Source organism: Pseudorca crassidens, chromosome 6 (genome assembly GCF_039906515.1).
Source record: "Pseudorca crassidens isolate mPseCra1 chromosome 6, mPseCra1.hap1, whole genome shotgun sequence".
Classification (NCBI taxonomy): domain Eukaryota; kingdom Metazoa; phylum Chordata; class Mammalia; order Artiodactyla; family Delphinidae; genus Pseudorca; species Pseudorca crassidens.
In genome coordinates, this window is record NC_090301.1 from 34,590,677 (window position 1) to 34,616,571 (window position 25,895).

The 25,895-nt window shown below is 40.2% G+C and overlaps 1 protein-coding gene and 2 long non-coding RNA genes across 3 annotated transcripts; 2 read left to right on the forward strand and 1 right to left on the reverse strand.

Annotated features, from left to right (window-relative positions):
• On the forward strand, positions 1–7,556 carry LOC137226350 (uncharacterized). Its single transcript, XR_010944317.1, has 2 exons — positions 1–2,005; positions 2,187–7,556. It is a non-coding gene; the product is annotated as an uncharacterized lncRNA (long non-coding RNA).
• BZW1 (basic leucine zipper and W2 domains 1) lies at positions 7,133–20,067 on the reverse strand. Its single transcript, XM_067741054.1, has 12 exons — positions 19,929–20,067; positions 18,674–18,747; positions 16,232–16,408; positions 13,502–13,596; positions 12,648–12,713; positions 11,895–12,030; positions 11,043–11,152; positions 10,737–10,907; positions 10,137–10,283; positions 9,486–9,624; positions 8,013–8,135; positions 7,133–7,589 (listed from the first exon to the last, which is right to left on the reverse strand). The coding sequence occupies exons 2-12, from the start codon at positions 18,735–18,737 to the stop codon at positions 7,558–7,560; spliced, it is 1,260 nt and encodes a 419-aa protein (XP_067597155.1). The 5' UTR covers positions 18,738–18,747; positions 19,929–20,067; the 3' UTR covers positions 7,133–7,557.
• A 50-nt stretch (positions 20,068–20,117) lies between these two features.
• LOC137226351 (uncharacterized) lies at positions 20,118–25,259 on the forward strand. The gene is made up of 2 exons (XR_010944318.1): positions 20,118–20,752; positions 24,757–25,259. It is a non-coding gene; the product is annotated as an uncharacterized lncRNA (long non-coding RNA).
• The last annotated feature ends 636 nt before the right edge of the window (positions 25,260–25,895 follow it).

The following is a 25,895-nucleotide window of genomic DNA, read 5'->3' on the forward strand; positions in this document are numbered from 1 at the left end:
TATATATATATATATATAAATATTTAAAAATTTTTTGGCTGCATTGGGTCTTCGTTGCTGTGCGTGGGCTTTCTCTAGTTGCAGCAAATGGGGGCTAGTCTTCTTTGAGGTGTGCGGGCTTCTCATTGCAGAGCACGGGCTCTAGGTGCGTGGGCTTCAGTAGTTGCAGCACGCGGGCTCAGTAGTTGTGGCACACAGGCTTAGTTGTTCCGTGGCATGCGGAATTTTGCTGGATCAGGGCTTGAACCCGTGTCCCCTGCATTGGCAGGTAGATTCTTAACCACTGTGCCACCAGGAAAGTCCCTCTTTATATTTTAAAATAACCATTCAGGATTACATTCATCTGCATGTGTTAGGGGACCTAAAATAAAAATGATTTAAATAAGATAATTTTATTTCTTTATTATCTGAAAGAAGTCCAGATGTAGGTTGTCCAGGGATGGAATGCTGTTTGTGTCAAGAACTCAGGCTCTTCCTATTTTGTTGCTCTGCAATTCTCCACAATTCTTTACGGTCCAAGGATCCTGTTTGAACTCCAGTCATTGTGCCCATTTCCCAGCTAGCAGGAAGGAGATAGGGAAGGAAAAAAGACATAGCCTCTTCCTCTCAGGCAACGGTCCCCAACCTTTTTGGCACCAGGAGCTGGTTTCGTGGAAGACAACTTTTGCGGAGGTGGGGAGGGTCTGGTTCAGGCGGCAATGCGAGCAGTGGGGAGTGGTGGGGACCAATGGGGAGCGGCAGATGAAGCTTCGCTCGCTCACCCACCACTCACCTCCTGCCGTGCGACCCAGTCGCTAACAGGCCGTGGACCGGTAGGGGTCCACGGCCCCGGGGGTTGGGGACCTCTGTTCTAAGGGTACTAGAAAGAGCCCATCCCACCCTCTGTAGCTTAATCATATGGCCACACTTGCTTACAAGGGAGGCTGGCAGATGTTTTCTGAGCAGACGTGTCCAGCTAAAAGTTGGGGATTCTAAGAAAAAATCAGAAAATTAATATTGGGGACCATGATACGTCTGCCACGCAGGGGTATAGTGCTAGGGATCTGCCCACTTTATTAACTTTTTTGGTTCTGAATTTTAATACGGTGCTTACTCTCATCTGTGTCTGGTATCAACCAGTCCATAGCCCCTGTCATTTCTCCCCAGTTTCTCCAGATGGTAACCCATTTTCTGCTGAACTTGTGGAAGGGCAGAGAGCAGGTGGCATAAGGGCAAGGGATAGAGGAGGTGGCTACTCCTCTGTACAGAGCCCAGTAAGCGCATCTATTTTCAGCTCCAGTCCTTACTCCCATCCTTAGAAAAACTAGTGGTCCCAATATCCGACTTTCCTGGGCCCTGCAGTATCAGTCTGCTTCTCATGGTTGTTAGCTCTCTGCCGTGCTACAGGGGCTTAGAACAGAGAAAGCTAAAACCAAGCCAGTAGGTCATCTATCTGCTTTCCTTCTTCCAACAGCTGATTATTTTTCATCTGCCATTAACTCTTCTCTCTTGTTGTCTTTGTAGCTTTTTAACTTTTACATTGTTAAATGTAAAAGTTAAAAAGGTGAGAATGAAGTCTTGGGAGGACATTTACTCTGAATGCTTGACCACACTTAGAAAACATGACATTCATTCTTACTAGCCCATGAGGCTTTCAGTTGTCATCAGGGGTCTTTCTACACGTTGCTAAAGCAGGCACGATGATGATGGTTGTTGGAACTTCCCTTACCTTTTACCAGTTCAAATCAAACAAGAAACCTGCCAGGGCTCTTAGTTCCCCATGAACACACCTTTCCTTGCCAAATAAAAATAATAGCCACTATTCACTGAGTGATTATGTGACAAGTACTGCATCAAGCACCTCTTTTATTTAAATAGATTTCGTTGCAAACGCCTCAACCACTCCATGAGATGGGCATCATTTGATTTTACAGACGCAGAAAAGAAGGCTCAGGAGTTTTATTATTTGCCTCAATCGCACAGCTCGTAGATGAGTGAGACATCTTTCTCCAAGACTGTGTTTCAGGTAGGCATGCACTGTTTTGATGTCGAGGGCTTGCAAACCGTACTTTGTCCAGTGTAGCTTCCCTCATGGGATTTGAGTGGTAGGTGATAGCCCTTGAAGTGGACTCTCTCCAATGTGCTAGCACCTCCAGCATCCTTGCTCTGCACTCACCTCACTCTCCATTACCTGCCTCCTCCTCTAGGCCTGAATTCAGGCATCCAGTCCTGCTCACCTCCACAGCCCTGAACTCAGCGGAGCACCCAGCAGCATGCATCCGTTGACTGACAGCCTCTAATCCATCCTGGCCGCCATCAGTCATGGCAACCCTAACCACAGAACAGAAATCTTGGATTCATCTTTTCTAAAGAAAGTTGCTTCTAAATATTTGTAATTCACACAACAGCCTTCATTCTACACGTAAACATCCCCCTCAGTGCATTTTTTCATACCTTCAACTTCTAATCCAGGAAACACTGGATTTGTTCTCATTACTTCACCTATTCAAATAAAACGTTAATGCTTACTACCTGACAAATACTGGATACTGGGTATATAGTGGTGAATGAGGGCAAGGCGGATTAAGTTAAAGAATTATGCAGGGCCCTCCAGGCAAAGGCAAACGCCTTACAACAAACTACACTTGCATTTAAATACTACTATGGCTGTTGATAGATGCTGATGGCTCGAATTCAGGTGATGGCACTGGAGAGAAGTGATTTCAGTAATTGGAATAGGCAGGATTTGATCTGTTAGATGTGAGGGCTGAAAGGGAAGGGACTTGAAGCCTTCTGGAGAGGGTAGATGCCATTACATTTTACGAAGTGAAACACTGGCATTTTTTGAATATGTACGTGTTTGGATAGGAGTTTGAAGTACACGTGAGCCAAACAAAAGCAAACGTTGTTTGGAGAAAAAAAAATTTTCTGAGGGGCACAGGCCTTTTGATGGTACTTTAAACACGAAGTCAAAACAGTAAGGACCAGGACAGGACTGAGTGTTAACCAACCCCAGCACTCAAAGGTTATTAGCATACAACAACCAGTGCAAGTCACTGCTTTTCTCTTTACATTAATAAGGAGTCTCATGAAATTTTATTCAATTTCAAGGGTACAGACAAGAAGCAAATTTCACAGAGAAATAACGCAGCAATATAATCACTGGCTTGGATGGCTGTACTTGAGGTTGTTCAGAGTGCCAAGAACTATCTGGATTATCGGCTACCCAGTTTTCTCCATTCTTCAGCTTTTTGCCACATGAGGATCCATTAGTCCTAACTAAAATGGAAATGAGGTGTACTTACAGACATAATATTTTATTCTCAGGATGCCAGAAAATGTAGAACATCTTTCTGAAGTAATAGGGGCTTCAGTCTGTAAGTGGGTCACTTATTTCCCCAATAGGTTTACGTCTAAGTCAACTTGAAGCACAGCCTTCAGGATTTCAAGCTTAAAAATATGGTTTAAACTATTTTCATCCTATTTTAAAATGGTTACACTGACTGGAAATTCCCTGAAACAGCTCAGTTATATTTGATAACTTTGTAGCACCCCAAATTCATTACACACATTTAATGCATAGTTCCCAGACCTGCAGCAGTAAGTAATACAACCATAACCATTCTAATCATATCATAGTTTAATAAGATATTGGTCCCTCTAGGTGAAGTCTACAAAGCAAAGGACTGCGCAGATTTGCTGCCACGTTTCCTCTACGGCACTGTAGTAGGCACAAGCAGTTGAGCTTTTACTTTAACTAAGGTTATTAAGAGTTACTAAATTGACAGTGATAGAGTGAATTTGTAAAGTATCCTCACCATTTTTTCATTAAGAGGTGAAATGATAATCTTAGAATAAGGATAAAAGGATTGTAGGTGCATTGGAAAATTAAAATGATTGGATATAATATGGCTGCTAATATAGCCCACAGTTAAACAGAAGGAAGAAAAGTGGGGAGGGAAAGGGAGTTTGGAAGCCTTTCTGATCCATACCAAATTTCACACAATTATGCATAAGATTGTGTTTAGGTACAAATCCACTGCAATTCAAGTTTTTAGACAGAGGCCAATTATAAATTCATTATTTCGAAGTCAAAAGTACTTATCACGTCTTCTAGATCCCACTTAAATAAAGTCTTCTTAAAAACTTATTAATAATATTTCAAACCACTAGGTTTCAGTAGGCTGGTGAATAGACATACCCTGTATCAGTACTAGAGGACTAATACTTTACATGAAAAATCATAGCAAGGCAGTTTACCAGAATTCTCATAGAAATGCACATTAGCCTATTTTACATGGCACCTGTAAATAGCATCTGAGGAAATTTTTACAAAGATAATTCAGTAGTCTAGGTAATAATGTACACTAGAACTTTGGCATCTATGTTACACTTTAAATCAACCAATAGTTCTATCAGTTCCTGCAAGCAGCCTACTTGAATATGACAGTCGACTCATCAGTAAAATTTCAATGCCATTTATCAATGTGTTATAATGAACAACTTTAATTAAAATAAATCATTCACCTAGGATTTTAATTGATTTTTATAGATGAGAAGGAACCTGAATGATTCTATTTATGATACATTTATAAGTCAAGTAAGAATCTGGCAAGACCTCCAAAGCCAATGGGAAATGATTTGTCTGATGCCTATGGTGGGAAGGGTATAAAGCACAGCTATTATAAGATGGTGACTGGCAGAAAACAAAGTTCTTCTATTTTCTAGTGACCCTGGCAGAAAAAAATACTGCTTCAAGATCTGGACACACATAAAGATACATTCGCCAACGCAAATGTCTATCACTAGGTCCCCTCCCCTTTTAAAAAAGATATATTAGGATCCGCATTCTCAAGCGGGGGTGGTGTCACCCCCAAGTAGGACCAAAAAACCCCCTTACTCTTTTCATGTATAAAGCAGATATAATATATATACAGCATATCTATGATATTAAAATTCAATGGGGGGACTTCCCTGGCAGTCCAGTGGTTAGGACTCCACACTCTCACTGCCAAGGGCTGGGGTTCAATCCCTGGTTGGGGAACCGAGATCCCACAAGCTGTGTGGCGCGGCCAAAAAAATTCACTGGGGCACTATTAAAAAAAAGAAGTTTAAAAGGCTTTGGGCCTGGGGTTGATGAAAAAAAGCTTTAAGAAACACTGAATTATAAGTCAATCTCTGTCACAGGCATTTCTTCTCCCCACCATCACTATGCTATGTCAAAATACCCTGTGGCATTTTTGGTATTTGGAATTTTCGTAAGAACATAATGTCTCTAGGGCAATACTCCCAGAATAATTAAGATTAAGAAATTTATCATCAGCTCTAAACACATTTAATTATGGCATCTAAGAGGAGACTTATCCTTAGAAACTGACACCAAGTTAGGAAAATCAATTAACATTTATCTGATCATAATTACAAGTACAATCTTAACAACTATATTAAGAATTACAGGTTTGAGGTTGGCACTGGCAGCTGAAATTCAAAATTGCCACTTAAAATTCAAAATGAAAATCTGCAAATCCTTTTTAGAAAGCATTCCCTTTCTTTACACTATACTGTCACAGGTGACTTTATCCATTTACTATAATATTGTAGTAAGTAAACACTACTTTGCCATGAAGGAAAAAACTGTGATCAGAGATCATAATGTAGTTCTGGAAGACTATACATTTTCACTATACACAGTATATAATAAGGTGCACTCTGTACTGCAAGTAACATGCAATGATTTGGTTGTAGAAACGTTAATGTAGTTTCTGCTACATCAGAATTCTGTGTAGGTGTTTACAGTTTGGGGGTCATAAGGATGAAAAGAGCAATTATTTAATGCTTACATAGGAGAGATGTCTGAATGCATAACATACAGTTACCAGTAGGCATTAACATGGAAATTACAAAAAAATTAAAAAAAAGATTAACCTATATAAACCTAAGTGTAAGGATGGACTTTATTTAAAAAAAAAAAGTCTTTTAAGGACTACAAATTACAAAGTAAAAGCAGATCACTATGTAGAAACCTAGTGAATACATTTTGTCTGCGCATGAAAGCTTTATCAAAGTCATTCATTTAACAATTTCACCCCCTTCACAACCGTATCAGTTATGATGCTCTTCTTCATAAGGTTATTATACCTTTATTTCAAACTATATTACATGTTATTCCCTCAAGATAAACTTTTAAACACCTAATTTTTAGCTCCTAAGAATGGCACCTCTGAAAGGGGCAATTCCCACGCAGTCTCTGGCGGCATTATTCCAAGCTCATTTCTTTCACCAATCAAAACAGCTTTCAAAATGTTCACTTTTAACATGAAATCTTTCCACCAAAAAGTGTGGCCACATTTTCTTTTCTAATGACTACATATAAAAATGGGTAGCAGCAAGAAAAGATGGAAATTAAAAGGCAGCCATTAAAATAAATGGATCAACTGTACAGAAGAGATATTTGGCTCATGGCAATTTAAAATATTGGCAACTGGGGTAAATTAGTAGGCAGATGCTTGAGTCATATATGAATCTGTGAAGAGAATGAAGCTGGCCCAGTATGACCAAGTAGGATAATCATTATCACTGCACTTCATTCTTTGCAACAAATACTCTAAGCCAACAGGAAATCTGAGTTATATTTAGAATCCCAATCAGAACATGCTAATAACCACTTTTCTTTCAACAATTTTCTGGGTTTAGTACAGTCATTTGCTTTACTTATACTGTTTTATGAGTCCTTTCTTACCAATCTAAGTGTATGACAACTGTAAAATACTTTAAATGACAATGCTTTTCCAAGGTATATTTGAAAATGGCGGTATGAAAAGAATATTCATTTGTTTTGTCTAGAAAGAAGCAAACTGAATGCAGAGGTTTCTCAATGGGTAAAAGCTCAACTTTTTTCTTCCCACCACCACCACATACAATTTCCCAAACACCTCACTTTCAAGTTTGTTCTCCATGGCTTCATTTTAAGGAATGAAAATCAGAGAGCAAACAATTGAGCTCAAGTACATCTGGGGTTAAAAATGCAAGAAAATATCAACATGCAAGCAGTGGTCCAAATACTCAAGATTCATGTAAATGAATCTACTGTATATGAGATTTCCATTGAGGAGCAGGGCTTTGGGCATACCAAATTATCACACAAATCACTGCCTTCTGAGACTCTGGATACTTTTACAGTTTAATTTGCAAACAGAATTTTTATAACAAATTATTTTTAACCAAATCATATCTTGAAAACTGTTTATATAGAAAACCCAGGGAAAAAGTGAACTGTTCATTGTGGAAGGCCTTAAATTACATTATTACAGTAGAAAATACAGGAGGTAGAAGATAACTGAAAAGACTAATGCAACATTAGATTCAAATCTATAGCTCCTGTAGCTACTTAAAACATGGTTTTAGAAACTAAATCCAACATTTCCAGTAACCATAGAAACAGTTAAAATAAAATTTGCCATGAAAGCCCTTATATCATGCTTGATATAGGGAGGTAGGAAGATGTAAGAACCAGGACACATGAGACATGACATTTTATCTACAATTCCTGTTTGCTTTACTGAGGGTGTAGTTTCAAATTCAGTCACCTTCTTCAGCTTCAGACTCAGATTCTAGAAAAGGGGAGAAGTGCAGTCAAGCATTACATGGTATCAGAAAGCAAAACTTCTGTTTATAACTTTATTTAAGGAATTTTATTAATAATGCTCTACTCATATGAGGGGGATATTAAATGTATTCATTTGTAAACCTCAAAATTCATAAATATTAACTATTCTCAAAATTTTCTAATTTCCTAAGAATGACAGTATTATGGCCAAGCCATCAAAATACCTGAAGTCTAGTTTTCCTCACCTACTTTAAAGTAATAAGTTTTTGCAGGTCTGTCATAAATGAACAAAAATCTGTACTCACATACAAAATGGTACCTGAATGAAAGAAGGCAACATGTATGGACATACTCTTGGCCACGTTAAAATAAGTTCTCAGGCTTTACCAAAAAAAAAAAAAAAACCTGCTCAAATGAAAAGACTTACCTTCTTCAGCATTTTTGAGCCACTCTACAAACTTTTTCATTTGCTCAAGGAAGACACTTTTCCCCTTGGCAACATGTGCATCTTTATACCACTTCAGAATGGGTTCTTCACTCAGAACTTCAGCTATAAAGAGAGCAACCTTTACATCTGTGGAGTTTTCATACAGTACTTCTCTAACTAAGGCAGAGTTAGAAACCCCCTAAGGCAGCTGTCCTCAACCTTTCTGGCACCAGGGACCGGTTTCCCATGGCGGGGTGGGGGTGGGAGATATGGCTCAGGTGGTCACGTGAGCGACGGGGGCGGCAGATGAAGCTTCACTTGCTCGCCCGCTGCTCACCTCCTGCTGTGCGGCCCGGCTCCTGATGGGCCGCAGACCGGTAGCGGCCCGTGGCTCGGAGTTTGGGGACCCCCTGCCCTAAGGTGCAAACGCCTTCAAGGCAAAAAAGATCTCACTGAAAAGCAAATATTTTGGTTGCTTACAAAATAAATCTGTGTTCAGAACTCTCTTAACTGGTTTCTTCAATGAATTAAAATTTAAAGTAGAAAAGATGAAATGAGAACACTACATTAAGAAACTTTTTATCAACTTGTGGCCAATGTATGAACCTACAAACAGGAAATCAACCTTATTAAACCAGTGATTCTTTCAACCGAAGGCAGTTTTATCCCTTGGGGACACCGGACAATGTTTACAGACATTCTTGGTTGTTACACTGGGGAGAGGTGCTACTGGCACCTATTGGGCTGATGCCAGGGATGCTGTTAAACACTCTACAGTGCATAGGACAGTCACCTACAAAATAGTTATCTGGCCCAAAATAGTAGTACCAAGGTTGAGAAATCTTGTGATAAATGATCAGGGATATCTCATAGATAATTCTTTAATTTTTTTTTTTTTTTTAGGTGTGAAAATGGTACTGTGATTTTTTAAAAGTCCATGTGTTTTATAGATAAAATTAAAAGTTAATTACTAACTTTTCCAGAATTAAATGAAGATTTCTAAGATTTATTTCTAAACAATCTGAGTGGAGGAAGTGGAGGTATAGATACTTTAAAGAAACCTAACCACAAGTTGATAATCACTGAAGCACAGGGTACTTGGAGTTCATTACCCTATCCTTTAAAAAACAAAATAAAACCAAACCTGGGGATGCAGGGATGCAGGTAGACCTCTAAGTTTAAAATATGGGAACCAACAAAATCATCTGTCTGGGGAAGAGGACTGGGGGAATATAGGAGGCAAAGTTTGAGGCCTCATCAAGAAGGCTTTAAATTTTAACTTGTTAATAAGCTTTAGAGATTTTTTAAAGATAATGCACTCAAAAGTAACTAATTAAATCAGAGACAACTCAGTCCTGTGATTAGAGTAAAATATTTTAGGGTGCTGACGTTCAGAGAACTACTCATTAGAATTATTTTGAGTTTCCTAGGATATTTGTCAAATGTATTCACAAAATTCAAAATTTAAATTACCTTTATAAAAAAGCACCACTATTTTCTGGAAGGCTTTCATGAAATGAATGTTGTCATAGCAATACTCCTGAATCTTCAGTAACAGAGTCAGCTCAGACTGACCTTGAGTTGTAAAGGCAGCAAGTAGAGGGCTGTATTGCTTTTAAAGGGAAGGGAGAAAAGATTTAGTCATTTAGTACGATGGCCGTCTATTATAAATTCCTAAGACATAACTCATCTTTTATAATCACTGTGAATTATATTCTGTTTAGTGGAAGTTAAAAAAAAAGAGTAAAGCAGAAAAATTAAGCATTTAAATCAAAAAAGCAATACTACACCAAGGATTCCAGATAATTGTGAATACAATGTTAACATTTTAAAGGGAAAAAAAAAGAATCCTCCTGTTTTCCAATATTCTCTCAAAAGCAAAGACCATATTACAGGTTCAATCTACTTTTAAACATGTATTTGTTTTTAACCTGTGAGCCAAAGAAAGCCCAAATCAGACTTTTTAAAAGGTTATCATCAATAGTTAATATGTTATTTGTCTACTTACTGGTGGTTTATCCCCAGGAAGCACAGGATGTGATAAATCCTTTTAGAAAAGTACACTGACAGTTCACTTACCCCCACTTACAAGAATAATGTTTTACCAAGGCACAGTTCTAATACCTTCAAGTGCTTGATGGCTTGCTCTGCTACAAGCTCCTCTTTTTTGTTCCATTCCACAGTGCTCATTACACTGGACCATATTATTCCAATGACAACTGGTTCTGGGATGTTGTTTTTTTTCATCTCCTCCTTGACATACAAAATTATCTGCAAAAGAATCCAAATTTAGTACAGAAATAAGTTTGATATGTAGATACTACACACATGAAACTCAGACCTTTCACAAAAGCATAAACACCTTTCCATGCCACTAGCAATGACCAGGAGACCATATATAATCATAGAACTTTTAGAACAAGGAGGTACGGACTTCTAGTTCAAACCCTGTATTACACATAGGCGAACTACCTAGGAAAAGACCAAGATGGAAACAGAAGGTCTGTCTATTGGCTTGCACCTTACAAAAATCCCCAAGTGTTATGATTTCTGGGTACCCATAAGGCAATGAATATGAAAAAGACTGAGGCAAAGTCCCAGCATAACATTCTATAGCTATTATAAAACTCACTGGTGAAATACTTTGAAGTTTCTGAAATGAGTAAAAATTTTCTTAGCCAGAAACTTGGCCATATAAAGATAGTTTAAATAAGAATATCTCACATCCTTAAATGGATCACCACGGGACATCTGTTCTTGAAGTTCTTTCTGGAGTTCCTTACGAGCTCCTATGGTTTGCTGATTCCGAACATACTCTGAAAGCTCTTTCAAGCCTGCCTCAGTAAAATACTTTGTGAAGTGTTCAACGCTTTGTTTATTGGCAGGAAAAAGTTCCTGAAAGGAGAATTTAATCTGGTTAAATCGTCTTCAAATCAGATTAAGAAAAACACTTTTCCTCTTTTCACAGATTAAAAATGGGAAAGTTGCCTATTAAGCTTTCAAGACTGTGAAGAATGAAAAGTTACAAACCATCAGTCTGTTATCCATGCTCACTTTCCGAAGACTTGCAGCTACTGCATTGATATCTTTTTCATTTATCCATGATTTAAAGAGCTTTACAGCAAAAGCTGCTGAAACCCCTGTAGAAAAACAGAGCTTACTTAACAGAAGTACCTGCCTGGATTTCAATGACTATCTCCCATTTCCTCCCTCTGAGGTTCCACCACACAGGATTATTCACTTTATCCCCAAGCTTACCCCTGAACTTCCCTCTGCCACTGCTTGCCATTCTACTCCAATTTCTCTACTCTACCATTTGCTAGTTGTGTACTGTCAGTCAAGTTAAACTGTTTTCTGATGTGTAAAATGAGAGTAACAATTCTTAACACTTGACAGGGTTGTTGTGAGAATAAAAAATAAGGCATGTTAAATAACTCAGTACTCTAAGCAATAAAAAGAAGTTAGCTTTTAAATTACTGCACAGAAAAATTTAACTATGGAAATCACAAAAGGGAACTTATTTTCTTTTTCAGCTTGCCATTTTCCCCATTTTCTCTATTCAAGATGTTCCCAAGTTTCCCAGTTGGGATTAATCTCTCTCTGGGTTTCCACAGCATTTTTTTTTTACTTTACAATCAATCACATTTTGTCTAGACCCTGGATAGACAGTTGTTAAGTCTAAATGCCAAAGGTATACATTAAATAACTAATGAGCTGAAATGAACCAATTAAATTTAAGGATACTAGTTAAAAAACTAAGACTATCACACAAGTCAAATCTACATAAACTATATCTTAACTTTCGTATCAGTTCATCTTTCAGGCTCTTATCTACTCCACCCTCAGCCAACTAAAGATCATCCTTTACTAAAGGTTGATTACCTTCTTTAACCAAATTCTCATTATAAAGGCTATTAAGAATGGATGCGTTAAGTGTTCCATTAGCCAGAAGAACACCAGTCAACATAGCCAGCTTGTTCCTCTCCGACTCTGAAAAACCCTTTAAGAACAGCAGCAGCTATAAAAGTAGATAGTTAACGGTTAAAAGAGCAAATGCATTACATAAATAGAAGCAGTAAAGCATATTATACTGGTTAAAATTGTGGGCTCTGGGGCCTAACCATCCAAGTTTATATCTTGGTTATAATACTCACTAGCTGAGTGACCTTGAGCAAGATACTTAACCTCTGTCTCAGTCTTCTCATATGTGAATGTGGATAATAAAACTTGTTTCACAGGGCTTTTGAGAATATTAAATGAGTTAATAATTAAGACAGTGTCTCATATTCATTAAATGATACTATTAACCTTACCAAATCTTCTGTGCACTTATATGTAGAATATCTAAGACTCAGAGAGCAAGTATGTTAAATTTCTCCTTGTTAGCTCTGATCTGCTACTCTCTGTCTACTAAACAAACCCCACTTGGATTTTAACCCCTTTGCCACTTGTTTGGATATAGAGCTAAGAAACAGTGTACAGCAAATTACAAAATGATATACCCCCAAACTTCATTTCAAAGACAGCCTACCTAAATATCTAAAATTATCTCAAATCCGTGGCAGAATTAGGATTTAACATTCCCTTCTTTGACCCCAACCTTCTGTTTTCCACAAAGCATATTGCTGCTCATACCTTTTTAACTTCATCTTCAAAACCCTTCTCCAGATATTTGTAGCGCCTGATTAACTTGTTAAAAACCTGTAAGAATAGTAAAGGAACTGAATGATAACCTCATACGTAAAAATGTCAGATTCCCAAAAGATCTAAGTCAGGGCAACTAAGACCTCTCCACAGTATCTCCAGAATAGCAAAGAAGTGAACCTTTCATCAGATGTTTAAACCAGCTTGGGAAGTCTGTTAATTCCCAAATCCTACAATATACCAATACTGTTAACACTTTAACTGCCACCCTGCAATAGATTTTATTGCCAAATATCAAAGCATGGACTAATTATTGCTCAAATACAAGTCATTTACCCATTTGTAGGATATTAACAGAATAGGATCATAAAATATAGTTCTACTTTCCTAATGACATAGACAACAATCCCTAGGTTAGATGCATTTTAATTCTTTGCTTACAGTAACACAAGCATAACTATGTATGCAACTTTCAAATGAGATTCTGAGTGGTAAAGAAGCTAATCTGCCTCATTCACCTTTAAAAAGCTACATGCAGAATAATTTAGTGATGAAAATCACGACAGGGAACTGATTTTCCTTTTTCAGCTTGAATTTTTTCCCTAAACAATGGATTAATTTTAGAGGGACAAACAGGAAAAGGAGAGCTGATTCAATTTTTTTCTATTTTGTTTTCCTCAGCACATTTTTAAGTTCCTAAACCATCATACTGCACACCCAGAACACCTCTAAACCTTCAGCTCAGATTCCTTCAACCTGCTACCAGCAATCTCTTAAAAGCAGAATATTCCTTAAACATTAGATGGTAACAGTTAACTGAAATAATTATGTAAAGTTTAATTTACCTGAGCAAATGCTTGCATGGTCTCTAGGTCTTCTTGTGCTGCGAACACACAGACATCTGTACGCATCATGTCATCTGCCAGTGTACCACCTGGGGCTAAGGTATATTTTACAAAAAATTTACAATGACCTTCATTTAAAATTAGTAATTATTTCAATCTTACTTTCTTTTAAACTTTAACTTAACTTTTTATTTTTATGTTTCAGGTGTACAACATTATAGTTCAACCTCTGTATATACTAGTCAATCTTATTTTCTGTAAGGATTCTCATTATAAAATAAACTGATAAAAATTCTGAGATGGGGCTTCCCTGGTGGCGCAGTGGTTGAGAGTCCGCCTGCCAATGCGGGGGACACGGGTTCGTGCCCCGGTCCGGGAAGATCCCACGTGCCACGGAGCGGCTGGGCCCGTGAGCCATGGCCGCTAAGCCTGCGCGTCCGGAGCCTGTGCTCCGCAACGGGAGGGGCCACAGCAGTGAGAGGCCCGCGTACCGCAAAAAAAAAAAAAAAAAAAAAAAAAAAAAAAAAAAATTCTGAGATGATTTGAAGGCGAAGTCAATTTCTCAGTAGGAACATGGCTGGTTGGTTCAATACGTGTGAACAAAGTGAAAACAATTTACTGGAATAAATAAAATAACCCTCTTCAGCAACCCAATGAAACTCACTCACTGCATTAATTCAGCAGTGCCAAATCTGTCACTCAAGTGGAGATGTTCAGAATTGGTTCTGACTTTCCATATAGAAAACCTTTCATAAACTTCCAAAAAGGCTGGGCTATAAAAACCTGCAAGTTAGAGACTTTATCTTTTAGATACATTTGTAAGTATTTATGGATAAAATGATGTCTGACGTACACTTTAAAATACAGGGGAGGGGAGATGAAGTCGGTGGGGTAACAGATGAAGTAAGATCGTTAAACATTGCTGAAGTTGGATAGCAGATCCTTAGTTTATTACACTATTCTCTCCAGGATATGTTTGAAAATCTTATTAAAAACGATCCTTTAAAAAGCATTTTAAAAAGCGGCTTACTGATAGCAGTATTATGAATAGAAAATAGGTATGTTTCCCATTTCTTACTACAACTGATACTACAATAAAAGAGATACTCATCTGACTAGGCATTAAAACATATGAACATTTAAGTTCCTGTTCCACCACTGAGCAATTGTTTGATCACATGCAAGCTACTGAAGCCTCTCTAAGACTCCATCCTGCATGTATACAAATAGAGTTCTGATTCTATCAGCTTGGCCGAGGTTCAATACACTGTTACTGTGAAAACATTTTGGAATACTTTAAAGAGCCATGGAAATGAAATTACCAGTATCCTTTGAAAATATGTAACTAAGTAGCACATTCTATTAAGATAGTCTGAGCCTGTTGAGGGTGGAGGCAGGAGTAAATCAGCAGGGCTATGGGTAGAAATATAATGTGAGCACATAATGTAACTATGAATCTTCTAGTAGCCATATTAAAAATAAAAGGTGAGGGGCTTCCCTGGTGGCGCAGTGGTTAAGAATCTGCCTGCCAATGCAGGGGACATAGGTTCAAGCCCTCGGCCGGGAAGATCCCACATGCCACGGACCAACTACCATGTGCCACAACTACTGAGCCTGCACTCTAGAGCCCGCAAGCCACAACTACTGAGCCCCCGAGTCACAACTACTGAAGCCCACGTGCCTAGAGCCCGTGCTCTGCAACAAGAGAAACCACCGCAATAAGAAGCCTGCACACCACAACGAAGAGTAGCCCCTGCTCGCCGCAACTAGAGAAAGCCCATGCACAGCAATGAAGACCCAACGCAACCAAAAATAAATAAGTTTAAAAAAAAGTGAAATTATTTTGATATACTTTAACCCAACACATCAAAAATATTGATTTTAACATTTCAGTATTCAAAATATTAGAGATATCTTACATTCTTTTTAGCATTGTCTTTAAAATCCAATGTGTATTTTACATTTTCAGTACCTCTGAATTTGTACTAGCCACATTCTAAGTGATTGATAACCACAAGTGGCTAGTGGCTAATACATAGAAGAGTGCAGGATTAGAGTCTTCAGGTACAGAGCTGTCCTGAATTGGTTCCAGGACCGTCGTGGATACCAGAATCTGCAGATGCTCAAGTCCCTTATATGAAAGGGCATAGTATTTACATATAACCTACACATATCCTTATGTATACTTTAAACAGTCTCTAGGTTACTTATAAAACAGAATACAATGTAAATGCTACATAGTTACTGGAGTATGGGAAATGCAAGTTTTGCTTTTTGGAACATTCTGGACAATCTCCCACCACCACTCCAGGGAATATTTTTTATTTCTGATCCACAGTTTGCTGAATCCATGGATGCGGAACCCTCGGATACGAGGGTTAAATTTATAAAGTATTTGGTAAGACAGAACAAGAGATAGGGATTTCTTCATTAACTGAGAGTGTACAAACACAAGTTGGAAAAATCACTGATGGAAGATATTGTTGGGACTTGTATGTCAGACAAGTCTTCCCCAAATGTTATGGTTCTGTAATGGATTTCAAATATAAAGCTAGACAGAGCAATGCAACTGGCAAATTTACTATAATTTGAGAAGAAAAAAATGGGAAAATCCTAAGGGGGTAAAAAAAAAAAAAGCCACCCTGATTTGATAGGTTTGTCAAATAGTTCATATTCTGGATTCTACATAATCCTCATACAACACACCTCCCACAAGACCCAGACACTTACCCAGCATTCCACCGGCCACCAGAATGTCAAAGAGTGTTTCTGCATATCGGCGGTAATCAAGTTTTGCTCCAGAAGCATCAAGAAACTTTGCTACTGCTTCCAAATCAGTACCAGTTTCAGTTAAGCCTTGAATAATGCAGTCTTGAAACTGAGTAGGGTCAAACCTCTCTTTTTCATCTGGGGGAAAACCCCAAAACATTCAGTTTTAAAAGGCTTACTAAAATACCATGAAACCATAACCTTATGAAGCTATAACTACTGAATAAGTTAACCACATTCATCACAATTTCATTTATTTCAATAGCTGGAAAAAACAAACACTACCTAGATTACCCAAGACCTGCAACACAAGCAAACACAACAGGAGACTAAACACACGTGCTTTGCAAGTTGCACCTCTACAAGTGCAAGGCAGGACTGCCTATCATAAGAAGTGTGGGGCTTCCCTGATGGCGCAGTGGTTGGGAGTCCGCCTGCCGATGCAGGGGACGCGGGTTCGTGCCGCGGTCCGGGAGGATCCCACGTGCCGCGGAGCGGTTGGGCCCGTGAGCCATGGCTGCTGGGCCTGCGCGCATCCGGAGCCTGAGCTCCGCAGGGGGAAAAAAAAAGGAAGTGTGTGGCTTTTCTCCCACTATTTTTTCACACAAGTCTCCTAAGTGAGCTAAATGAGCTGGTGTGTTCCAACTGCCAGGTTACCATTTCCACCTGGAATGCTCTTCCATTGCCTCTGAGCTTTTCTGAAATTTAGGATATCTTCTATACCTCAGGTAAACTTCATTCCTGAGTGAAAGGGAGCTCTTGATTTTCTTTAAAAGTGCCCATAACACTTTCTACTTAAAAAAAAAAAAACCACTCATTTAATACTTATTAAGGTAATCTTTAGAAAGTACATTTACTGAGTATCCAATACATGTCATGTAGCAGTTATGAGTAAGGGCTCTGGATTCAAACTGCCTGATTCAAATCGAGATCACTGCCTGTCTGAATTTTAGCAATTGGCCCCATTCTTCATGTTTGAATTTCCCTATGGTAAAATGGTGATTAAGAGTAGGACCTATCTCATAAAGTTGTTGTGAATATTAAATGACATAAATAAAATATAAAGCATTCTGAAAAGTGCCTTGGGTACATACCTAGCCTTTACTGTGCTGCTATCACACACTCCAGGGTAGGGTTTGATTTCCCTATCTAGGTTAGATGATATCTTAATTTCTACACAGCACTAGGGTGACCAACTCTTCCCTGTTTGCCTAGGACTTTCTTGTTTTTAGCACTGAAAGGATCTGTGTCCTGGGAACTCTATTCAGTCCCAGGCAAATTGGGATGGTTGTTCACCATACCCAGGACCCAATCATCAAGGACTAGGAGGCCACGAGTGATCGCAATCTGGAACTGGGGAAGTGACATCTCTTCCTGGTACTAACAACAATAATAAAACTACTTGATACTATATTTACACAAAGGCGGTATCAGTAATCCACATAACTTGAGGATACAGAGTTTTCCATTACTGCAGAATTGCTCTGGTTCCCAACTTCTATGCCTCCTCTTGAGAAAATTTACTGGCTTAAATCTAAATGAATCTGCAAAGACTAGAATCCAATTACTCCTTGGTCTCCCTGCTGTAAGGGGGCAGGCTACAATCAGAAATCATAAAAGATTCTGTAATATATATTTCAAAGTGTCTGCCACTCAGGATAGAAAAACACAATTTATAACGAGCAGCCTATCCAGTTCTCTATTTCCTAAAAGTTTCCTGTAAAATAAGGTCAATATGTGCTTTTGAGCAACAACACTGAAAAGTATAGGGGTAAAATATTAAACCCAATACAAAATATATCTGAGACCACATCTCACTTAACTGTGTGTCACTAGTGCAGTGCCTTGCTACAGAATTCAATATTCATTGAAGTACCTGATAATACACAGAAGTAGTTAATATAATTCTCGTAGTTTTCTTACTAAGTTTGTGAGGGAATAGTTTCAAAAGACACTGCAATGTGAACTCTGTTCCATAATTAACTTCCATGGGTTAAAGTCTGATTTTTCTCCCACAAATGTTCACACAGTTTGGGTGAAACTAGTAGTCACGTTAGGAGCTCTCCTTTTATAAATTAACCTTTTCCCTCAAGCAAAAGTTTCCTTAAATGAAATTCAGCGAGTGAAAATGCAGCCCATACTTTCTCTTTTTTAGAGGCACTTTATCTGCACAACAAAAACATCATTCACTAACCTGCTTAGATACATATATGTTGATACCAAAAGTCTTAAAGGTAGTAGAAATATTAAGGGTGTATCTGAAATGGCAGTCAACTAGAAATTCAAGTTCCTTTCGGTACTTTCTCTTTAGGTTTTAATGCTAAGCAATAGCTTGCCAGAGGAACCAGGACATAAAAGTTACTTTGGAGGTCTGAAGAGAGATATTAAAATATAAATATTTACCTCTTTTTCTGGTTTTAAAACGCTGGCCTGATAGCGTTGGCTTTTGCTGCTTTTGATTATTCATAAAAGACACCCTGGGGGGGGGAAAATAAGGCCTTAAAAATATCAGTGCCCCAACATCCATTTTAAAAACAAAGTATCAAACCCTGGCCTAGTCACATGTAAACCATATAGCACATACACTTAAAGTCTAGCAAGAGACCTGGGGCAGGCACACAGAATTACCTCTGCTTGAATTAAACTTAAGTTCAAAACCTGCATTTCTCCCTACACAAAACCCTTTAAAGATGAAATGTGAAGCACACTTTTAAATGACTTTTCAGCGCCACAACGACTAGTGGCAAATCACCCACCATAAACAGAGGTTAGTCTCTTCCTCTTTAAATTCGCCTACATCTTCCACCACTCTGAGCACCACAGAGGACTAACAGAGATGACCACCACAGTCAGGAGGTATCCCAAATATGCACGTCAATTTAAAGACGCTATCAGAGGGCGAATCCCTTCATCAAGGGGCCTAGTTATGAGGAGCACTACCCTACTCTGAAGTCGTGCCCGTGACCGCAGCGTGCGCTTGCACTACTCCAGCCTGAGAAAGGGGCTGAGAGCCGGCCTAGCTTTCTCCGCCCCATACCTTACAATACAAGCCGCCTCCCTGGGCACGTGTCTCCCCATCCAACCCTTCCCGTGCCTCCCGCCCAGGACCCCCTTGGGCACGGCGGGGACTCCTCGCCCTCAGCCCCCTCTCTACTGACCCCGTCGTTGACGGTGGCGGCCGCTGCAGCGAGCGGACCACAGGCGCCGAGGCGCTTCGCGCCTGGGGCCCAGCCGCCCCGTACATCCGCCCTCCCTCCCGGGAGAGCAGCGGAGGCGGCCGCAGTGGTGGTGGCGGCTCCTCCGCCCCGCCTGCCGAAACCCCTCACGCATACATCACCAAACAGAGGCCACGGCTGCTTTGTTACCCAGGCCGGGCAGGGCCGCACGGGGACCTGCCCAGCCCACTGCCTCCGCCTGTGGCGCCGCGGGGCACACTCGGGCCCCACGTTCCGGCCCGGGCACCCGCCCCTCGGCCTCCCTGCTGAAGCAGCGGCCCCGACTTCTGAATCCCGGCGCCGGATCTGATCCGGCCTCATGCGGCGGCCTCCGCCCGGGCCCATCCAAACCGGGCCGCACAGGACCTGCCGCCTCCCTCATCCTCTGCCCAGCGACTACGGGCCGCAACCTCGGCCCGAGACGAGCGGGCCCTGCGCCTCACCGAATTTAAGGCGAAGAGGAAAGAGCCAGAAATCCCGGAGGTGGCGGCAACTGCAGCGGTGTCTCCTCTGCGACCGGAACTAACGAGAGGAGGGGAGGAGGAGGGAAGAGGTGCCACCCCCGCCCCGGCCGGTCTCCTATCGCGAGATTTCTTCCTCTGGTGCTCTGCCCGCCCCTCCCTGATGGCGGCTTCGGGGTGTGGGGTGGGAAAGGAGGCAAAGGAAGCGAAGAGGATTTTCAAAGATTTTTTATTCCTCTATTGGATTCCAGATTTCCCGGAAACTTAGCCTAGACTAGCCCATCTTTCTTCCATCGCCGTGTCCTCCGGCCTCTTAGTTAGCACATGGAGGGGTTAGGAGAACGAATATCCCCCACCACCCCTGCCGGTGTCGAGGAAGTTGGACACGTCCGGCCTGAGTCCCTTCCCCACCGAGCCCCCCCACCCCCCACGCCCCAGTAGCGCCGGAAGTCGAAGCCCGAGGGCTGGGGACGCACGGGCCCTTCGTGGGCGGAGACCGAGTTGGCTAAAGGGTCTGTACGTGGTCTCTGCTGCGGCTGGGCTTGGCAGCACTTGCTCAGGCTAAGTCCGAAGCGGGGCAACATTGCTCTGCGGTGCTGGCTGGGTGGGGTTGGGCACTGCCCCTCTTAGGAGCGAGGAAAATCCAGATAGGGGTCGGAAGGAAGTTCGGCCCTCCGACTGTGGCCGCCATCCTTGCAGTGGTCTTGGTAGTTCCGTCCTGAGTATGATGGTTGTGGGAACTTGGAGATCATCAGAATCCTGTGGAGGACTTGTTGAAACACCTTGCTGAGCTTCGCCTGAATTAGGTAGATCTGGTGTGGGACCCAAGAATGTGCATTTCTAACAAGTTCCCTGTGATGCTTGATGCTGCCAGTCTAGGGACCTCATGGGTGAATCGCTGAATTAGAGGATGTATCATCAGAGAGCTGGGGGACTAAAAGTGCGAAAAGTACTGTGGACGTTGTAAACCTGTACAAATAACGATGCACAGTGTCTCCAGGATCTAGCCTCATATTTATATTCCGTTTGTACCATAGTTGTTTGCCTCTCCATCTGCTTCCTTACTCTCCTACTACCAGAGGAACCCTAAAAACAGGGTTTGTCCCTAAAATCACCTTTCTTGGACCCTGCTTCTCCTCCTTATCAAATATTTGGTAAATTAGTTTGTTTTAGTTGATTTATTTTTCCTTAACAATCTGATCTTTGCCCCATGCTCCTCCCAATTTCATGGAAAATTACTTTCTCAGAGTTCTTTCCCAGAATTATTGCCAAATCCAGTGATGCTTTCAATCTTGAGCATTTAGGGTGTTACCCATCTCCTTAAAACTTCACTCCAACTCTCCTGGTTACCTCTGCATAGTCCTTTGTATTTGCTGGCTCATCTTTTTTTTTTAAAACATCTTTATTGGAGTATAATTGCTTTACAATGGCGTGTTAGTTTCTGCTTTATAACAAAGTGAATCAGCTATACATATACATATATCCCCATATCTCCTCCCTCTTGCGTCTCCCTCCCACCCTCCCTATCCCACCCTTCTGGTCACAGAGCATCGAGCTGATCTCCCTGTGGTATGCGGCTGCTTCCCACTAGCTATCTGTTTTACATTTGGTAGTGTATACAAGTCCATGCCACTCTCTCACTTCGTCCCAGCTTACCCTTCCCCCTCCCCGTGTCCTCAAGTCCATCCTCTACGTCTGCGTCTTTATTCCTGTCCTGCCCCTAGGTTCTTCATAACCAATATTTTTTCTTAGATTTTTTTTCTTATATATGTTAGCATACGGTATTTGTTTTTCTCTTTCTGACCTACTTGGCTCATCTTTTTTGTAGTCACATCTTATATCACCTTTCCTCAGATTTTCTTACGTGACAGTGTCATACATTCTCAGGGATTTAACTTTTATCTCCATTTAAAAGAGTTCCAAATTTATCTATTGAACAAATATTCGTTGAGTCCAGGCTCTGTGCTCTTTGAGGTTGAGGGAACAGCAGTGGAAAGATCCTGAGGTAGGAGAAAAAAACCTGACCTACTGGAGGAACTGACAGGGCTAGTGTGACTGGGGCTTGGTGGGAGATGAGAGAACTGTGCGTAGCAGAATGAAGTGGCAAGAGTCAGACCTCTAAGTCTAGCCCCGTCCTTTTTCTCAAGCCCCCAATCCACCGTACCTGGTATCTCTCCTGGAATACCAAACTAAACCCTTAATACTATTGATTACTCTTCCCCCAAGACTGCGTTTCTCACTTCTGAAGTTCTGTTAAAGATATAATGTTTCACTAATAAAAATAATAGCTACTTTAATTTAGCAGGTATGTATCATGCATTCTTCTAAGCACTTTCCATATTAACCTCATTTAATCCTCAAAACTACACTATATTCTAGAAACTATTATTAGCCCCGTTTTATAGATGGGAAGACTGAGGCATAGAGAGGTCAAGTAACTTGCCCAAATTTATTGAACTAGTAAGTAAAAAGCTTGACTGGAGCCCAAGCAGTCTGACTCCACCATTATAATATACTGCCTTGCCACCATGATCTTATTTATTTACCCATTCAACAAATATTTATTGAACTAGAGACTTCTAGAGATACAGAAGTCATAACAGACCTGTGCACTCACAAAGCTTATCTTCTATATTTGTCACCTTTCTTATTTCCATCCTCCTTTCCTGGTACTATCTTGATTTGGGCCTCTATTACCTCTAACTAACTGGGACTTATGCAATAACTTCCTAACTGTGCTATCTCTTTCTCCACACTTCCAGAGTAATTTTCCCAAATGCAGCCAGAATCATTTCTCTTCACAGTTTAAATACCTTGGTTTGTACTTGAGGCCACCTGAGGATAGCTCTGACCAATGTTTTCCACCATTATTTCTCATCACATTGGTGGTTCTTAACTTATTACCATCCATTATGGGGTGTGTAGCAAGCAATTCTTGACAAAAAACTTTATTAAAGTTAGCAAATTATTTTCTTTAAAAATTAAAGCAGATCGAAAGTCATCTATTATAAGATCATTATCATTCATTTGCATTCTGATATATGTTCTTGGAAGTGAGAGAGGGAGTGGGGTTACTAGGAGTTGTATATGGCAAGCAGCCTATTTTATCTATGCTTTTGGGTGCACCCATAGGAATAGGTGCAGTGCGCTGGCATGGGAAATGTTTATAAACTGGTATCATGGCAGAGAAAGCTCTTAAACAACTGAACTCTATGTTTTAGTCAGACTGGACACACTGTGTCTTCCCTCTTCTTGAGATGTCCTTCCCTCACTTTCTATTGTCAAAATCCTACTTATTGTTTCAAGCCGTATCTTAAATACTACCCTTTTCTGCAAGCCTTTCTTAGTCATTGCATCTGATGTGAACACATTCCTTTTTTGAACTTTGCACCTTGTACTTTCTTCCTGATATTTGGTAACTTTTGCATTTGCAATTGTCTTATCTTTTCCCTTAAACTGAAATTGTTGATGGCAATGGCAATTTCTCACTCATTTTAGTGCTGCCTCAATGTATGGCAAGCAACATGCTTTAATATGTATGGAATGAATTTGATAAAGCCAGTACTTATATCACAATCATAGACTTGACTATGGAGGAGAAAGGGTGACAAGCTGGTTTACTTACAGGGATGCTGGAAGATAGACAATTAAAGGAGGATCTAGTCCCTGGCTATTTTTGTGATTTCACATGAGTCACTTAAGCTCTTTGTAAAATGTGAGTACCAAAGCTTTACATGATAGTTAAGACTCTTCTAACTCTCGTAATTGGGGTTCCAGATCTTTGTATCCTCGTTATTGGTATCCTTGAACTGATTGGATTTCCTAGCAATATATTCTGCTCCTACTTGATAAATACTGTACTAGTGTAACTGATGACCTTAAGGAGAGGAGGGATAAATCAGATCTTTGAGGAAATATCTCATAAGACAAGGTCCAGGGCTGCCTCAGATTGGCTTTTGTTTTGTTAGTGCTGTATAAAACTTTGTTATTCAGACTTTCAATGCTCAGTTAAGAATTCTAAACTGGCTAAACTTGCAAACTCCAGCTGTAAATAATAAAGGTTTTGGTTAAAATATTAGCAACATTCGAGACAGTGTCTTTTTTTTTTTAGTAAATTTATTTATTTATTTATGGCTACATTGGGTCTTCATTGCTGCGTGTGGGCTTTCTCTAGTCGCGGCGAGTGGGGGCTACTCTTCCTTGTGGTGTGCTGGCTTCTCGTGTTGCGGAGCGAGGGCTCTAGGTGCGCAGGCTTCATAGTAGTTGTGGCTCATGGGCTCAGTAGTTGTGGCGCACGGGCTTAGTTTCTCTGTGGCATGTGAGATCTTCCCGGACCAGGGCTCGAACCCATGTCCCCTGCATTGGCAGGCAGATTCTTAACCCCTGAGCCACCAGGGAAGTCCTTGAGGCAGTGTCTTATGATTAAAAGTATTTTGGAACTTTTATCATTGATAGGCCAGTTTGGCTTCCCTACTTTCAATTAAGATTTATTTCATGAATGACCATATTTTATTAATCATTCCTGGCATTCTTTATAATATTTGTATAGGACTGGTATTTCTTTTCAAAATATTTGATAGAATTCATCAGTGAAGCTATATGGACTGGGGCTTTCCTTTATGGGAATATTTTAAATTAATAGTTCAAATCCTTTACTTGTTATAGATCTCTTCAGATTTTCTCTTTCTTCATTAGTCAACTTCGGTAATTTGTGTCTTTCTAGGAATTTGTCATTTCATCTAAATTGTCTAATTTGTTGGCATGAAGTTGTTCATAATATATATATATATATATTTTTTTTTTTTTCCAGTACGCGGACCTCTCACTGCTGTGGCCTCTCCTGCCGCGGAGCACAGGCTCCGGACGCGCAGGCCTAGCGGCTATGGCTCACGGGCCCAGCTGCTCCGCGGCACGTGGAACCCTCCCGGATCTGGACACGAACCCGTGTACCCCGCATCGGCAGGCGGACTCCCAACCACTGCGCCACCAGGGAAGCCCCATGTTCATAATATTTTATTATAATCATTTTAATATCTGTAAAGTTGGCAGTGAGGTCTCTTGTTTCATTCCTATTTTGGTAAATTTGTGTTTTCTCTTTTTTTCTTGGTCAGTATAGCTAAAGGTTTATCAGTTTGTTGATGTTTTCAAAGAAACAAAAATCTTCTGGTTTCATTAATTTTTCTCTAGTTTTTTTAATTTCATTAATTTCCACTCTGATATTTATTCTTTCCTTCCAGACAAGAATGCCACAGAATTCCTGTTCTTATCTGAGGTTTAGCAGTTTTTCATGAATAAACTTCTAAATTTGTTGTTGCCCTTTGGTTGATTTATAGAGTTCTGAAATGGTAGTTTTGGACAATCTTACCCAGTTTTCTAGTTTTTTTAGAGAGAGGATTTGCTGACCTCTTTACTCTGCCTTTGCTGTGAGATCCCCATAGTACTTTTGGATTAAAAATTTTGCCCTACTTAGATGAAAGGTGTTAGTTGCAACATGTGAGCTTGATATTGCTTTTAACTTTGGTGGTGGAAATAGATGCTTCTTTTTCAAGGACAAGTAACAATAGGTCTTTATTCCCGTAGCTAGGAAGATGCCAAGGGCCTGTTTCAACAAGCACATTGCTTCTCTTGGAAAATGATCTGGGAAAAGTATTTATACTCCTATGCTTTGAATAGAAGATTATAGAACACCTGATGAACCTGGCTTAGATACTGTATCATATATACACACACACTCATAAATACATATGTATGTATGCATATATGTATGTGTGTTCTTGACCTAAAACAGACTGCCAGTTATTTCTCCAGTAAAAATAGGTTTATCTGGGATCAGCAGATAATTGCAATTAGTGGTCTGCAACCATGGTGAGACACATGCAAGTCTTGGCACAGCAAGGAAAGGAGAACTCTTTTTTTTTTTGTGGTACGCGGGCCTCTCACTGTTGTGGC

What these genes read in the sequence shown, in the direction of transcription:
- BZW1 (XM_067741054.1), bottom strand. Translation starts at nt 18,737, where the DNA reads ATGAATAATCAAAAGCAGCAAAAGCCAACGCTATCAGGCCAGCGTTTT. An exon ending in CCATGCAAGCATTTGCTCAG is followed by an intron (nt 12,714 to 13,501) that starts GTAAATTAAACT and finishes CTATTCTTACAG; the next exon opens with GTTTTTAACAAGTTAATCAG. An exon ending in GCATGGATAACAGACTGATG is followed by an intron (nt 10,908 to 11,042) that starts GTTTGTAACTTT and finishes TTCTCCTTTCAG; the next exon opens with GAACTTTTTCCTGCCAATAA.